The following is a 16,391-nucleotide window of genomic DNA, read 5'->3' as shown; positions in this document are numbered from 1 at the left end:
GACAAGAAAGTCTCCTATATGGTTCCTTGGCTGAATTCAGATGGACTAAAACCTCTTTATTTCTGATACTGGTGCTTCAGTTTACAGGTAAGAATACATGAATATGAATAATTTAATAATAATTAATAAAGATAATTTATTAATATCATTGTTACTTTATTACCTAACCTTCATTTAACTAAGACAGACAAGTAGTGTGTTTGTTTTCCAGTAAAGTGAATCAACGTGAAGCCACGATGAGGCAAAAATGCTAATTTTTGTTTTATTTAACATTTTCTTCACAGTGACTTTAGTAATAATATTTTTACTTGTCTTTAATATTTATATTTTACTGTCATCTTCTCAGCGGCAGCAACAGGAGCATATTTCAGGTCCTCCATTGTCAGAGCTGGAGATGAAGTCACTTTGTCGTGTCAAATAGACAGTCAGGTTTGTGACAGTACTACCTGGATCTTCACTGATTCAAGCCACACAGAAGTAGATCTGGTTCATGATGGGAGGATTGTTGAAGAAGCCAAATTTAAACCAGACAGACTGAGTGTTACAAAGAAATGTTCTCTGGTTATAAAAAAGGTCACAGAGGAGGATGTTGGTCGTTACACCTGCAGACAGTTCAGATCAGGACAAGTTCTTGGAGACACTGGGGTTATTCTGTCTGTTGTTACCAGTGAGTATTTACATCATAATATTTTTGAACTTTTTCGTTAGAACAATATACTGTAACATTACAATAATCATGAATACAGTGATGAAGCTAATCAGTTAATTTTACTCTTGTTGTCTTTCTCTCACAATATCTCCATCTTCACCAGTGACTGAACATCACGACAGTGATGAGGTGACGTTCCACTGCTCTGTGTCGACATATGGACAATGTCAACACACAGTGAAGTGGCGGTTTAAGAGTCAAGATGTGGATGAATTAAGTAACGAACAGATGAGGACATCACAGTATCCCTGCTACGCCTCCATGACCGTTCCTACTTCTCATTTTAGTTACACATCAAGGTATCAGTTCTTTAGGTGTGAAGTGACTGAAGGAGACAAAGTGCAGGAGTTTCCCTTCAGCCCTCAGTCCTCAGGTGAGAAACCAGGTGAGAACATGTTGAGCTGTTTAAAGTCACTTCAAACTGATGAGAATAATTACCTAAAATATTAGTTTATTTTATGGATTTGAAGTTTTTATATTACATCACAACAGTGTGTTGAGTTGTCTTCATCTGTTCAGGTGAGGACACAAAAACAACAACAACAACAACCACAGAATCATTAACAACTGAAAGCAGCATTAAATCAGGAACCAATGATGTTCCACCAAAACCACAAGGTATGGCATGCAGTATTGTACCAAAAGTAATTTGATTTGGTTACAATTCTAAATTGAATATTTAAACATTGACATATAATTCTTTTTTAGCTACAGAATTTTGAATAGAGCAAAAACCTGCTGTCAAAATGCTTTAAATATTTCTATTATCTTGGCAGATATGTTGGTGTACATCATCGTGGCTCTGGTTTTAGTAGCACTCTTAATAATCATTGTGGCTGTCATCAGTTGGAAGAAAACGAAAGGTGAGAGAAAAGCTTAAAACTTTTATAAAGCAGGACGTTTTAATAAAACTGGATTTTCTTTGTGCAAGCTTATAGGTCAACCCCCTATTTTGTCTTTTCAGGAAATACAACACAGAAGAACGACAAAGTTGTGAGTTTAAAAACTGTTCTTCACTATACATTTGAATTCTAAAGCTGAGAAAGGATAAGATTAGATGACCAGCAGGGGAGACTGGGGGCAGTAGTAACAACCTTTGGTTTGGACGTCATCAGTCAAAAACCTATAACGTGTATCTGTGTTCTACTTGTTTACAGACATCAAATGTTTTTACAAGCAATGTTAGAGTCAGAACATGCATTGAAACACTAGAAGTCAAATATTTCAACTGCCCACTTCTAGGGGAAATCGTAACAGCACACGTAATACCTTCATATTAATACCAAAGGACTACAATAAACTCCCTAAAGTATTGGGATATAGTTAAAACAATCTATTCAAAAGCTAACTCAAAACTTTACTAAAAAAAACTTGTAGATTGTCTTGTTGTGATTATGCTTATACTGTATTCTTATTTTAGTTTGTTATGCTTTATTCTAATATTTATGCTTATCTCCTTACATTTTTCTTCTAATTTAAAGCACTCTGAGTTTACGCGTAATGAAAGGTAGTCTGTCTATCACCAGACCAAGCTCAAACTTTTAAGATTGAACATTAGTCTGGGGAGTCTGCTCTGTATTTTCTCTGCACAAGAGGCGTGATCAACGGGCATAGTTCAAATGACTCTGTACGCAATTGGATAGTCCTTCAACCAATCAGACTAACGATCCAGGTGACGTAGCAACGACAGCGGCATCAACGGGTTGCTGCCATGGAGTGCTTCGCTTCGGTAGCTGCTATGTTGAATGTAAACAAAAAGCTGCTTGGCCGCTTCTCTATCGTCATCGTGTTAAACCCGCCAATAGCGCGCCAGGTGGATAAGCCAGTTTGTGATTGGTCCCCGTAAAATTGTAACGGAAGCAGGATAGAAAGATGTACAGGTTTCCAGCCTGAGCTGCAGATCGGGCTGGGTTTACACAGTCTAAATGAAAGGTGCTTTGTAAATAAAATTGCCATTGCCATATTGAACAAATAATTTCAGTTTAATTCAAACTATACATATATATAGTGTACTAATATATCATATAACTATAAGTCTTGGCAGAAAAACTTGTAACGAGTATGAGACATCAGTTTGTCCCCTGGCAGGCAGGGCGGGATCATCACAGACCCTGTGCATGTTTTTCATGGTTGTGTCTCGTTTCTGATTGGTGCAGTTTGAGATGTTACATCACCCCTGGTCTCCCCTACTGACTGTGTTGTATTACAGTAAAAAACTTATGTTTTATGTCTATTGTAAAAACCAAGTGGTTGCAACAACAAGAGTCAAGGAAGTGATTGTGAGATAAAGTAAAAAATGGCCCAAAGCTATTTTTTGCTTTGCTAATTCCACCATAAATGACATAACAGCCCCTAAAGTGACAACAGAGTTTAATCACCTCCTCTCTGACACAGTGTCAACAAAAACTGAACATTATCAGCTTCAGAGATATTTGTGGTGGTTGTATTGGATTGCATCTCAAGTCCAATTGTATTCATTCACTGGACTGAAGTTGTAGATTTCAAAATGTTTGGATACTCCCATGTAAGATGCTTTTCATGCAATATGCTTTTTGTCCAGGGGCTGACCTCAAACTCTGAAGCAACTCAGTCTGCTCCAGAAACCAGTCAGGACACGGTGAGATCACACACACACACACACACACACACACACACACACACACACACACACACGCACACACACACACACACACACACACACACACACACACACACATCATCCAGTACCATGACAACTAATGTGTGTGTCTAACACAAGAGCCTTGACAATGTGGGAATGTGCAAGAAAGATAAAAACGTAAAAAAGGGAAGTTAGATGATGCAACTGTACTTTACCAGAAGAGAACATGAGTGTAAACCAGAAGTCAAACCACCATGAAAAGACTACTATTTATGTTATAGTATGTTTAAGTTACTGAGCAGCCTTTATGTTGTCTTCTCTGTGCAGGCTGATCCTGGAGGTGGTGTTTCCTACGCCTCCATCAGCCACACCAAGAAGACCGGCAGAGCCCAGGTCAGCTGCTGATTGCTTGTACTTGTGATGTTATTGAAGAAGAAAAAAATCTCACTTTGCTTTTGCATTGTGTTGAACTGTGTCACAATGTGTGCTGTGGTTTGATGTGTTCTAATATGCTGTGTTGTAAAGTGTGAAGATGATGTTTTGTATGTTGTGTTTTACTGTTGGTTAGCATTATCTGTTATCTTTTATAGTGTCATAGTGTGTTACTGTGGTGGGTACCGCCGTGCCATATTCTGTTGTGTAACTCATATTGCGCTGTTTCCTTCCAGGTTCGGCATAAAAATGATGACGATGCAGTGACCTACACAACCGTGAAAGCTTCCTCCGCTGATCCCAGTGACCTCTACGCTACCATCAACTAATCTGTCTAATCTGTCATCAGATATTTGCTAATATCTGTTAACGTTTATGATCATTTTCAGGATGGATTATTGTAAACAGCTTCCTATTCAGAAGGGCGTGTAGTAGGTTAACTAGTGTTGCAATGTAGAAAGGGGAAGTAGTAGTTCAACATGTATATATGTGGTGCTTAAAATGTAAATGAGCAAAACATATGATACATTTTGCTTGATGAACTTGCTGTAATGAACTTTATTGTGCTCAGTGATGGATGTGCTAATCTTAGGTTATAGTTCAAGGTTAATCATTTTGTCTTATACTACATATATTGCCTGTAATTATTTAATATGCAACAATTTATTAAGGGCAAGCAATTTTACTGATTTTCTCATGTTCTTTATTTTCACGTTTTCTGTTTAGTTTCATCTGTTATTGTTTCATATGCAATAATTTGACCATTTATGTCTCCTTTTATCAAAATATTCAAAGCATCCTGAAAAGGGGGAGGATGTGAAATGACTGAATAAGTGAAAACTGGAAATTCAAATGTAAATTTGATTCAAATCAATTAGAAATGAGCAATAAGGAAGTTAAGCACTTAGAGAGAGAGAGAGAATGAAAAAGAATGAAAGTCACTATGAGGAAGTGACACCTTACTGATCACAGAAAGTAGTAGGCTATGTAGTAGCATGAATTTCTCTCTAGAAATGTACAGTGAGCTCTTTATAAAAGAATAATGTATGTTTTTTTCTGTCTCCTAATATACAGTAAATGATTTTTCCAATAAAGTTATGGAGGAAAAGTATTTCTCTTTAAAGGTTTTTAAAATCTTAATCTGCAAAGTAACTATATCAAGTGGCCTACTATAGGCTACAAGTACTTCTGAATAGTACTTGCAGTACAGTAGGCATACTTGAGTATTTAAGTTACTTTCCACTATCATAAAAGATCGTTCCCAAAAAAAGATTTTTTGTACGAGGGTTAAACAGGCTTATTTCTTCTGTAAAGTTGGGCATTTTAATAGAGGGGTCTATGGAGATTGACTCAGTGGTGTAGTCTATGTGATACTCAGGTATACGCAGTACACCCAGAAAGCTCCAGGATTTCCATATACCCACTTACAAATGCACAATGACATGTAACAACGTACTTTCCATTATATTTTTGATATATTTTGAATTGTCATCTGTGTTTTCCTTTGCATAGGCTAAATAAAGGTATTTTCACCGTAAATTGGTGCAAAAAAGTATCAGAATGCAGGAAATAAAGTCTGTGACGCTCAAGATTTCTCTGGGGGAGGTCACCCAGACCCCCCACTTTGATGTCCATTTTGGTCCATATAATACAGTAGGGCTGCAACTAACGATTATTTTCATAGTCGATTCATCTGTCGATTATTTTCTCGATTAATCGATTAGTTGTTTGATCTATAAAAATGTCAAAACATGGTGAAAAATGTGGATCAGTGTTTCTCAAAGCTTAAGAAGACATCCTCAAATATCTTGTTTTGTCCAAAACTCAAAGATATTCAGTTTACTGTCACAAAGGAGAGAAGAAACTAGAAGATATTCACATTTAACAAGCTGGAATCAGAGAAATCTTATTTTTTTTAATAAAAAAAATGACTCAAACGATTAATCCATTATCAAAATAGTTGGCGATTAATTTAATAGTTGACAACTCGTTGCACCTCTATAGTACAGTATATCCCTGCTAAAATACATTGGACTACACCACTGGATTGACCATGGATGTACTTAAATTGGAGCCAGCGTCAAGTGGCCTCTCGATGAACTTAAGCTTTTTGGCACTAACTTACGCATTGGCTTCATTTTAGCACCGGAAGTTTCCGCTTGGTTGGAAGGGGACCTTTATTTTGAAAAGTATTTCTCGAACCGGAAGAGCCTGTCCGTTGACCCAGAATTGGTTTCCGTTGGAAGGGTTGTAAATTTGGTGCTGAATTTTGCTACACAGTGGAGTGACAAACCACGACTGTACTTTTTAAAATCATCTTTATTTAAACATAGGAGTGACTGAGAGCTGCTCGGTAAGTTTAAAACGCAGAATGAACAGAGAAACGGAAACGTTAGTGCGCTGTTAGCTAGCTAGCTAGCTAAGCTAACGTTTGCTCGGGTGTCAAATGTCGGCTGTAAACAAGAAAGCTCGACATCTTAGCTAGCTAGCTCTCGCTATCACAGTATGTATAACTTGCTCATGTCGTTGTTTTGCTGATATATGAACAACATAGACTTAACGTAACAAATACTAGGGTTTGTAACGTGATTTTAGCTTACTAGGTACATGTGTTTACGCCTGCCGTTTAGCTAGATTGCATGCCATTCAAGTTAGCATTAACGTTAAGCTAGCTATGTGCTGTTATTAGCCAACCCCTCGGCTGTGCCCATGGTTTACATTTAGTTTGACGTTTACTCCTGTGTTAGATGTGAGTCTAGCAGCCGTCGACCATGAGTAACAGCCACCCTCTGCGTCCACTGGCCTCGGTGTCGGAGATCGACCACATCCACTTGTTGTCGGAGCAGCTGGGAGCCCTGGTGCTTGGCGAGGAGTACAGCGATGTTACCTTCATCGTGGAGGGGAAGCGGTTCCCGGCGCACCGCGTCATCCTGGCAGCTCGCTGTCACTACTTCAGGTAGGTGTAAACGTCTAAACCCATGGCTCCTGTCGCTTGTGTTACTTCTGTCAATCCTACCCATCCTTTGCTAAACTCATCGTTATAAACACATCTTGACAAACCCAAATATTCAAACCTAGTTAGAGAACTGAAACAATTAAGTCCCTGACCCTGTTTCACATTTGTTTGTGAGACTTCTAGCAGCTGGTTGAGACTGTCCAAAGCTTAAACTGTGGAGAAATTTAGGAAAAATAGATCGCTACTGAAAAAAAAACATATATATAAACACTTAGGCATTTTGGTTTCTCTGGCTCTTTTAGGGCCCTTCTGTACGGTGGGATGAAAGAGTCTCAGCCCCAGGCAGAGGTGAGTTTAGAGGAGACTCGGGCCGAAGCCTTCTCCATGCTGCTCCACTACCTGTACACGGGCCGGGCCAGCCTCAGCTCCGCCCGGGAAGAGGTGCTGCTGGACTTCCTGGGCCTGGCTCACCGCTACGGCCTCCAGCCACTGGAGGACTCCACCTCAGAGTTCCTCCGCACCATCCTGCACACCAACAACGTCTGTCTGGTTTTTGACGTGGCCAGTCTGTACTCTCTGAGCGCGCTCAGTGCGGCCTGCTGTGCCTATATGGACAGGCACGGACCTGAAGTGTTGAATTCTGACGGCTTTCTCTTGCTCTCCAAGGTAAGAGGTCGCGAGATTACAGAATGGTGCATGCAGAGTGGTAATCAGTATTGCATCTGGTTCGTTAGGGAGCCTTTATTATCTTAGAATGATCTGTGCAGAATGCATCTTGTGGTGCCTTTGGTTTCTACCGTACAGTTCAACAGAGATCAGCCTTAAATGCAGGTGTGTATGAAACCACACCCTCTTAACTTCAGCTAAGCTAGTGACACAGAAACAGTCCTATAAACATGAATACATCTCCCCCCGAAATGGTCAGAGCCTAAAGTAATGTCTTGGAAGTAACTACTTGTCTGGCCAACAGTAAAGAAAACAAAGTTTTTGATTTAAAGTGGTATGAAATGCAGGAAAACAAGCAAGTACTCACAACTAACAATACTGTGGTCACTACATGTTTGGTAGTTTTACATCATCACCTGTTTTTGCAGACTGCTTTGCTGACTGTGGTCAGGCGGGACTCTTTTGCTGCCAGTGAGAAGGAGATCTTCCAGGCCTTGAGCCGTTGGTGCCGGCAGCACGAGGAGGGAGTCGACACCCAGGAAGTGATGTCAGCAGTGCGGCTGCCGCTCATGACTCTGACAGAGATGCTGAATGTGGTGCGACCGTCCGGCCTGCTGAGCCCAGACGACCTGCTGGATGCCATCAAGACCCGCTCTGAGAGCCGCAACATGGACCTTAACTACCGCGGCATGCTCAGTCAGTGCTCTTACTCCTCCACCTGCTTACTGTTATTATAGCTATTAGGAATCACATCAAATATAATATCAAATATTTTGTATCCTTGTGTTTTTCATATATCACCTGTGTATTTCATGTATTCATTTGCACATCCATTTTTTTTTCTTCTTCTTCTTGGGCTTCAGTCCCAGAGGAGAACATTGCCACCATGAAGTATGGAGCTCAGGTGGTGAAAGGGGAGCTGAAGTCGGCGCTGCTGGACGGAGACACTCAGAACTACGACCTGGACCACGGCTTCTCCAGACATCCCATCGAGGATGACTGCCGGGCCGGGATCCAGGTCAAACTGGGCCAGTCGTCCATCATCAACCACATCCGCTTGCTGCTGTGGGACAGAGACAGTCGGTAAGACAGGCTTGTCTCACCCTGTTAAGACAAACCAAAAGGAAGTGACAAACTGTCTTAGCAAGGTGATAAGAGGGCGTATCTGTTTTGTGTGTGTATCTATTCTTAACCTGGCCGAAAGCCTGCCCTTGTTAACCGTAAAGCAGGAGACTGAGTGCCAGTTCACCGGTCTGGGAGGCTCGGACATACTTTCCGCATACTGTGGACCGCTGCAGACTTGTACCGGTCGCGCAGCCACGATGTTGCGTGCACTGATGTGGACACATGCAGCCACTTTCTAGGAACAGCTTGCACGTCAGCCGGACCGGCACAAGTCTGCAGTGGACTGCTGAGCCCGAGCCTGGCATACTCTGTGTTCTGGACGGCCGATTTGCATGTGCGTGCTGTTCAGAACCCATTTTTGGGACTCCTTTTAAGACTTTCTCTTGTCTAGGAAATGTTCTTATAGGCTTGTAATTTTAACGTGGTTATTCTGGTTTTGGTTATCCGGGCACATTTCTTAAGAAACGAGTATATAGAAGAAGAAGGATGAAGATGGGGCTGTGAATGGACACAGTGGCTCGCTGTTCCTGAAATTACACAATTTTAATTGTTTCTTACATTGAAAGTGTTTGTGTTGATGTTGTATTTTTTATGTCATATAGTTTCTGCTTTTTATTTAACCTCATTATACTGCCTTTATATCATGGCAAACTGAGTTTGTGTAATGATTTCTAATGTCATTCTTGATTATTTAAGGTCCTACTCCTACTACATCGAGGTATCTATGGATGAGCTGGACTGGGTGCGTGTTGTGGACCATTCAAAGTACCTCTGCCGCTCTTGGCAGGAACTGTTCTTCACGCCACGAGTTTGCAGGTAAACTAAACAAAGCTATTTGGCTCCCAGTTTAGTTAATATCCCTTTGCCTGAGCTCCTGTGGAAAAGTTGACTTTGTAGCATTTCATGCATGTTCACCCTGCTGATTTACAAGAAACCAGGACTCCTAAATAAGAAACACATGTACTCACAAGAAGTTCTGTAAGGTGGCAGAACACCAAAGGCTGGAGATGGTGGTGGCAGGACGAGTCGGAACAAATCACTGTAATTTTTGCCAAGCACAAAGGGCTCGTCTGGGCTCTTTGCCATAACTTGCCTTAACCTGGCGAACACAGCAATTACAGTTTGTTTTGAGGCTGTTTCCTGTAGATGATTTGGATTATATTGTCAGTGTTTCTAACCACGCTGGCGTTTGCTCGGCAGAGGACAGAGAAGCATATTTTCAAACATTTCAGTACAGTATTTTGGTGCCTACTGAGGACAAATAACCTTGTTTTCACCTTGTTAGACAAATCAAGGTGAGGTTGGAGACACTTCAGATTTGAGATAATGTGTTGTGGGCATGCTAGGTTTGAGATAAGAGTGTGTGTGTGTGTGTAAACATCCAAATGGATGTAAGATGATATGACTCAAGCTTGCCCTAAAGCATGCATGCAATAATGGTGCTGCACCATCATATTTACACAACCAACCAACCAACCACCTCGGGACGCACCGATCCGACTTTTTTCAGTCCCGATACCAATATCTGGGCTTTGGGTATCGGCAGATAGTGAGTACCGATCCGATATCACTGTTTAATTGTTAATAAGCTGTATGGCTCACTGTGTGGAAGTTACTGGGATAATTTTTTTTTAGGTGTAAGGCAACATCAGCCTTGACATTGCTTTCCTAACTTTGTAAAACAAAATGTAACAAATAAAATAATAGATCGTGCACCAGCAACTTAATAAAACATCTTCAGTATTAACAGGAATTACAATTTTTAAATCTTTTAAATGCAGCAACCAATTGGTCAAACTTTAAACAGGAATTAAAATGATAAAATTGTATATATAAACATAGAATTTAATTGAATAGAACATTGTCACAATATCCAATCCAGCTATTTCAGTCAGTATCGGCCCGATATCCCATATTAGTATCGGATCGGTGCATCCCTACAAACAGCCAACTACCCAACCAATTTTCTACTTTCAAAGAATTGTATTTGACCCTAAAAGAATTACAGGTATAAACACTCAGTTGCCAGTTTATTAGGTACACTAGTACCTAATAAATGCAAAAGTCTTGCAATAAATCCTGCCTTCATGATGTTGCTCTTTGTGTCTCAGGTACATTCGCATTGTGGGAACACACAACACCGTCAACAAAGTCTTCCACCTCGTAGCTTTTGAATGCATGTTCACCAACCGCTCCTTTACCCTGGAAAATGGACTTTTGGGTAAGTTGCACAGAAACTTTACTTTAAACCTACATTGTGTAATTTTTTGAGTTGATTCTTAGCAAAAAACCCTTTGTTCTTTCACAAATACATGCTCATTCATGAGTAATTACTTCCACCAACTAATCAAAGTATTCTCGTACGCGTAGAATCTGACATTCAGAATCATTCAGAATACATACGAGCGACTCGCTCGAATGACTGCAGCCATGTAGCGCCTCCATCTTTAAAATACATTAGCCGAAGAGGGACATAACTCCGCCTTTTACACTCAGTGGCACCCCGCACCGTGACCAATGCCAGGAGGAGATTACTCGCCAGGGAAGCGAAAAAGAGAATTAAAACGACAACGCGACAGGCAAAGCAACAAGACCAAAGTTAATATAAGCGTGCTCTATGTTTAACTTTTATTCAGGCTACAAGCAGTCAGCTAGATTCCTTTCATACAAACAAGTGCAGATGTGAACAGAAGAAGGCCATAACCCTACCCTGCACCCAATGTCCGCAGTGCCCGGTGAGAACGTGGCGACCATTGCATCGTGTGCCAGTGTCATTGAAGGTGTGAGCCGTAGCAGGAATGCCTTGCTCAACGGCGACACGCGCAACTACGACTGGGATTCCGGCTACACCTGCCACCAGCTGGGCTCCGGGGCGATCGTCATCCAGCTGGCTCAGCCCTACTCCATTGGATCCTTGAGGTATAGATCTGGCCACATCATTGACTCTATTGAGTATGGTACAAAAACTGAGCTCATGCTGCAGTTGTGTCTACCCCAGTTAATAAGAGTAAAACTAAGCATCTAACAATGTATTAATTTAGCTGGAGTTGAACATGTAGCCTAATACATGGTTTGGTAGTTCTAAACCCTCTGCACTAAAGAGAGGTCACTCAATACTCAACATTAATATGTTTATTATTGCGACAGGTTAGGGTTCCTTGTACAATGTACAGCATTCGTTCTCGAGAATCTCTTTCATACCAAGACAAAATTGGTATTGTAACTGAAATATCCCTAATTGAATCGATATTGAATCGAATCGGGACCTTGTGAAGGCCGTTAGGTTCAAAACTGGTAAATAGTGTAAATTGTTCCTTAACGTCCTCTCCCTGCTCAGGCTGCTGCTGTGGGACTGTGACGAGCGCTCCTACAGTTATTACATTGAAGTCTCCACCAACCAGCAGCAGTGGACCATGGTGGTCGACCGCACCAGGGTACCATGTCGGTGAGGCTCCCGTTTCCTCTTCTGTCACTTCCTTCCTGTTAACCTATTCCTTGAACACAGGTGTCGTATTGATATGTCAAACCTAGGATGTAAACATCTAGAATAACTGACACTGTGTGTGTTAATCACTGAAGGCTGAGGCTATATGTATTACCCGGTGCCAACAGTATATTTAGTCCTGTGTGCACCGTTTTTGAATGACTTATCATTATACCTATTATTCATTTCTAATGAAAATGTTCTCACTGTTAAATTATCCCACTAAGAGTTGAACGTTAAAGCAGCCATATTATCCTCATTTTTAGGTTCATATTGTATTTTAAGGTTGTACCAGAATAGGTTTACATGGTTTAATTTTCAAAAAACACCATATTTTTGTTGTACTGCACCGCTCTCTCTCACTGCTGCAGATCCTCTTTTCAGCTGGTCTCTGTTTTAGCTACAGAGTGAGACCTCTTTTCTTCTTCTTCTTCTGTACTATCTTTGATTGCACTGCACATGCCCAGTAGCTCAGATGTAGATCATGTCAGCTAGCTAGCTCCATAGACAGTAAAAGAAAGGCTGTTTCTACAACTTTGGTCAGTTACAAGGCAGGATTAGCTGGGAGACTTCTAAATGAGGGCGCACATGGAAGTAGTTCTTTTGTAGATTATGGTGAACTTGTGTGTGTTGTAGCAGTGCTTTGCTATTGAGAACGAGGTAGCATGCTAGCGTTAGCATGCTAGCGTTAGCATTAGCGTTAGCATGCTAACGCTACGAGCTAATGGTTGTGGTTAGCCTGCTCGTTTCGGCTTGTGACGTCACAAGCCGTGCCGATTTTGAACAGCTCACCCAGAGACTGAAGTCAGGACACATTCAGAAACTGTATCTCACTCTGAACAGCATGGATGGATTTTTTTCAAAGTTTGTATGTGTGTGGAAGCACCAGAGACACAAAAGAACACCCTAAATCCCAGAAAAAGTGATTTTTTTCATAATAAGGGCACTTTAAAACAACAGAGGAACACATTCTTCTCTGAAGGTCTGTCTTACACTAAAGGCGTTTTTCCATTACGTGGTACCTGCTCGACTCTACTTGCCTTTGTGGTTTTCCATTATGATAAAAAGTCCCTGGTACCTGCCAACAGGTCCTTTTTTTTAGTATCACCGCCGCCGAGGTTCCAAGCGAGCTGAGGCGATACCAAAAGGTGACGTCAAAACCTGCAGACTACTGATTGGTCGGAGAGAATCGTCACTAATCACAGGGGTGTCCTGAACAAACCTGCCATTTATAAATAGTTTAGCCAGCGGTGTGTTTTTTTTTGTTTGTTTCTTTTGGAACAAAATTGGTCATCTGGCTGTGGCAACAGCATCAGCAACTATGACAACCTGCCACGCTCGCCTCACGCATGAGGCGGTACTAAATCTGCAATGGAAAAAGGAGGACGGGGCGCCGCGGTCGAGCTGATACCATGTAGAGGAAAAAACGCCATAAAGGAACCTTTTAGCCATATGTTCCTCGAGCAGGCATGTCTGAAAATCACTTTCATGAGGGGAAGTGATTAAAATACCTGGTCATATTCCAATCGATTTTTGGAAAATGTGCTCTTAAATAGCTGTTGCTCTTGTAGATAGGTAGGTAGACAACATTTAAAGCTTAAAGGAACAGAAACAATCCAGACTTAATGGCAAACAGTTAACAAACTTCCATGTAAATAAAAAATCAGGGCCCTGTCAGGAAAACATAATCATAACGGGCATAAATGTTGTAAACAGAAACCTATGTAAACTGTGATAGAATCACAATGTTTCATTTTTTTATTTTTTTTTACAGGTCATGGCAGACATTGAAGTTTGATAAGCAGCCTGCTTCCTTCATCCGTATTGTTGGGACTCACAACACTGCTAATGAGGTGAAAACCCAGCTGGTCATTAGGCTTCTTTCTGTTTTTGTTTTGTAATGTTATAGGAAACATAAAAATCATACACAAACTAAATCTGCGTTAATTAGAGCCGGGCGATATGGAGAAAATCAAATATCACGATATTTTTGACCGAGTACCTCTATCAGTATTGTAGGGTTGACAATTGGTGCTTTCACACAATATTTACACACAGAGATTTTTGATGAAATAATGACTAAGTGGGTAAAGGCATATAATGGAACAGCTAAAACAGTCTGGTAAGTTCAAAAAATGACTTTACTGTAATGTAATCTTTAAACCAGAAAAAAAGACAACCCGTGTCATACCACGATATTACAATATCCAAAATTTAAGACGATATCTAGCCTCATATATATCGATATAATGTTGACATATTGCCCGCCCCTAGCGTTATTATATGTTGCCGGCTCCTTTTTACATTGGACCAAACTTTCATTGGCTCCATCAGGCAGTTGTATTTGTCTCAGCTAAACATCACTGGGTATCTAAACTGATGTTGTTACATCCCAAGAAGGTGTTAAAGTAAATCAACTTTCAACCACAAGCTGACCTAATAAACAGTGATTTGTCCTGTTAGTGTTTGACTCTGATCTCTCTTCAGGTGTTCCACTGTGTTCACTTCGAGTGTCCAGCCCAGCTGGACACCGACGTTAAGGAAGGCAGCCCGGGCCAGGACTCTCCTGATTCTGGGTCCGCCTCCCCGCAGCCGCGACCCTATCGAGCTTCACGCGTACACGGCCTGCTGCCCTCCCAGCCCTCACCCCCCTCATCGTATTCCTCACAGTCCCATCATTAAGAGCGCCCTCCTCGCCATCCTCGGAAGGCGTCGAGAGGAAGGGAAACCTCGGAATGCCATTTTGCACAGCCTCCATCATCCAGACTGCACTGCTACAATGCTGCTAAAGGCGATCGTCTCATTGTCATAACCCATGGTCCTTCTGTCATAAGTGCAACATTAGAGACTGGTATATCTGTAGGAGCAGCGTTTTAGGGCTCCAGTCTTCCCAGTTCGGATACAGAAGGTTAGGTGTTGCATCCACTGGCTCATACACTTTGTGAAGGTACTTTTTAGCTACTAAGACTCAAGTTTTTCCCTTCAAAAATCATCAAAGTGGGGTCTTTACTTCTCCAAAGACGAGGCACACACTGAAATGTGGTTATACTGTACCACCAAAGAGAGAGAGGTGTGTGTGTGTGTGTGTGTGTGTGTGTGTGTGTGTGTGTGTGTGTGTGTGTCTGTGTGTGTGTGTCTGTGTGTGTGTGTGTATTTCCAAAAGAGAAGGATTTTTATCCTTGAACAAACTATTTTTTTAAGAAACTGTCTTAAAATGACTCTACTCCCTTTTCATACCATCAAGCTAACAGAGTAGCAATCGAGTATTTTTCAAAGTTTGGAATTCAATTCTTCAAAGGTTTTGCCAAAGCTGTTGAGCTAATGCATTCTGTGGCATTTGTATGCAATTTGCACTTAATCCAGTTATGCATTTGCATATTAATGAATGGCTTTTGAGTATTTGTTGACAGGCTTTCACACCCGAAACCCAAAATCTGTGGTCCTTATCAGGTGTGACTTTTTGATAGATAAAAATCCATGGCTCAAGAAAAACCTCACAAAAATTCAACTTGAGTTAAAGTGTCTTAATTTAGTATTTAAAGCACTTGAATATCTTAGCACAAAGGATTTGGGGAAATCAATTAGGTAGTGTAATTTGGAGCTGTGGGGCCCGGACCAAATTATGTATGCACTAGGGCTGCAAGAAATAAAGTTTATATACAGTTCACCTACAGGAGCAGCTGCTAATGGCACTTTACTTTGCTCAAAAAGCCGGAAATAAAGGTCGCAGCTTGGGTCTCCTAACCGAGGTACAGTACTGGAATGTGGGATTTGGTAACTTTCTGTTTGTGTGTGTAATTAATTTAAACACTTCCTCGCTCTTGGCTCTGTCAGGTTTAAGCTGGTTTTTTTTTTTTGTGTGTGTTTTTAAGCTATCAGTGCTGTGGTTCATGTTTGTTTGTGTCCTGATGTTGCACTTTTGAGTTGTTTGTCTTGAAACAAGTGATTTTTTTTTTTTTAAACATTTTATTTAATGTAAAACAACCTGTAATACCTAACTACCCTGGATGACCCACTGATGTTTATATAAGCATTCTTTTTGTCATCCCCATCTACATTTTAGAAGAGCACCCATAGTTGCATAGTTAGATAAAGTCTTCCTTAATAACTAACAAGAGAACTGAAATAGGGCTTAGTTCAGGTTATGTTGATTTAACACACTCCACCCCATCTACCTTTATGTATGTGTATAGTTTTACTTGAGAGATATATATATATATATATATATATATATATATATATATATATATATATATATATATATATATATATATATATATATATATATATATATTTTAATTTTGACTATTAACGTGATTGCATTTCACTGCCTCTTGTCCAATACATTGCCTGTAAAAAATGTGATTATGGAAACATCTGACATTGTTAACATACATTT

The 16,391-nt window shown here is 40.6% G+C and overlaps 2 protein-coding genes across 2 annotated transcripts; both read left to right on the top strand.

Moving 5' to 3' along the window:
• Positions 1-33: 33 nt before the first annotated feature.
• LOC116056171 lies at positions 34-4,254 on the top strand. The gene is made up of 9 exons (XM_035995698.1): positions 34-87; positions 347-667; positions 813-1,094; positions 1,229-1,327; positions 1,486-1,572; positions 1,674-1,702; positions 3,270-3,326; positions 3,657-3,722; positions 3,998-4,254. Coding segments are annotated over exons 2-9 (714 nt in total). The 5' UTR covers positions 34-87; positions 347-666; the 3' UTR covers positions 4,091-4,254.
• Positions 4,255-5,948: 1,694 nt separating this feature from the next.
• Positions 5,949-15,636, top strand: btbd9 (BTB (POZ) domain containing 9). The gene is made up of 11 exons (XM_031308302.2): positions 5,949-6,114; positions 6,509-6,717; positions 7,020-7,383; positions 7,812-8,079; positions 8,247-8,466; positions 9,205-9,324; positions 10,620-10,729; positions 11,238-11,427; positions 11,846-11,953; positions 13,767-13,845; positions 14,480-15,636. The coding sequence occupies exons 2-11, from the start codon at positions 6,533-6,535 to the stop codon at positions 14,672-14,674; spliced, it is 1,839 nt and encodes a 612-aa protein (XP_031164162.1). The 5' UTR covers positions 5,949-6,114; positions 6,509-6,532; the 3' UTR covers positions 14,675-15,636.
• Positions 15,637-16,391: the final 755 nt, after the last annotated feature.

Source organism: Sander lucioperca, chromosome 19 (genome assembly GCF_008315115.2).
Source record: "Sander lucioperca isolate FBNREF2018 chromosome 19, SLUC_FBN_1.2, whole genome shotgun sequence".
In the NCBI taxonomy this organism is placed as follows: Eukaryota; Metazoa; Chordata; class Actinopteri; order Perciformes; family Percidae; genus Sander; species Sander lucioperca.
The sequence above is the reverse complement of the archived record's forward strand: the minus strand, read 5'-3'. Positions and strand labels throughout refer to the sequence as shown.

What these genes read in the sequence shown, in the direction of transcription:
- LOC116056171 (XM_035995698.1), top strand. An exon ending in TGTTCCACCAAAACCACAAG is followed by an intron (nt 1,328 to 1,485) that starts GTATGGCATGCA and finishes TTATCTTGGCAG; the next exon opens with ATATGTTGGTGTACATCATC. An exon ending in CAGTTGGAAGAAAACGAAAG is followed by an intron (nt 1,573 to 1,673) that starts GTGAGAGAAAAG and finishes TTGTCTTTTCAG; the next exon opens with GAAATACAACACAGAAGAAC.
- btbd9 (XM_031308302.2), top strand. Translation starts at nt 6,533, where the DNA reads ATGAGTAACAGCCACCCTCTGCGTCCACTGGCCTCGGTGTCGGAGATC. An exon ending in TTCACGCCACGAGTTTGCAG is followed by an intron (nt 9,325 to 10,619) that starts GTAAACTAAACA and finishes TTTGTGTCTCAG; the next exon opens with GTACATTCGCATTGTGGGAA. An exon ending in CTCACAACACTGCTAATGAG is followed by an intron (nt 13,846 to 14,479) that starts GTGAAAACCCAG and finishes ATCTCTCTTCAG; the next exon opens with GTGTTCCACTGTGTTCACTT.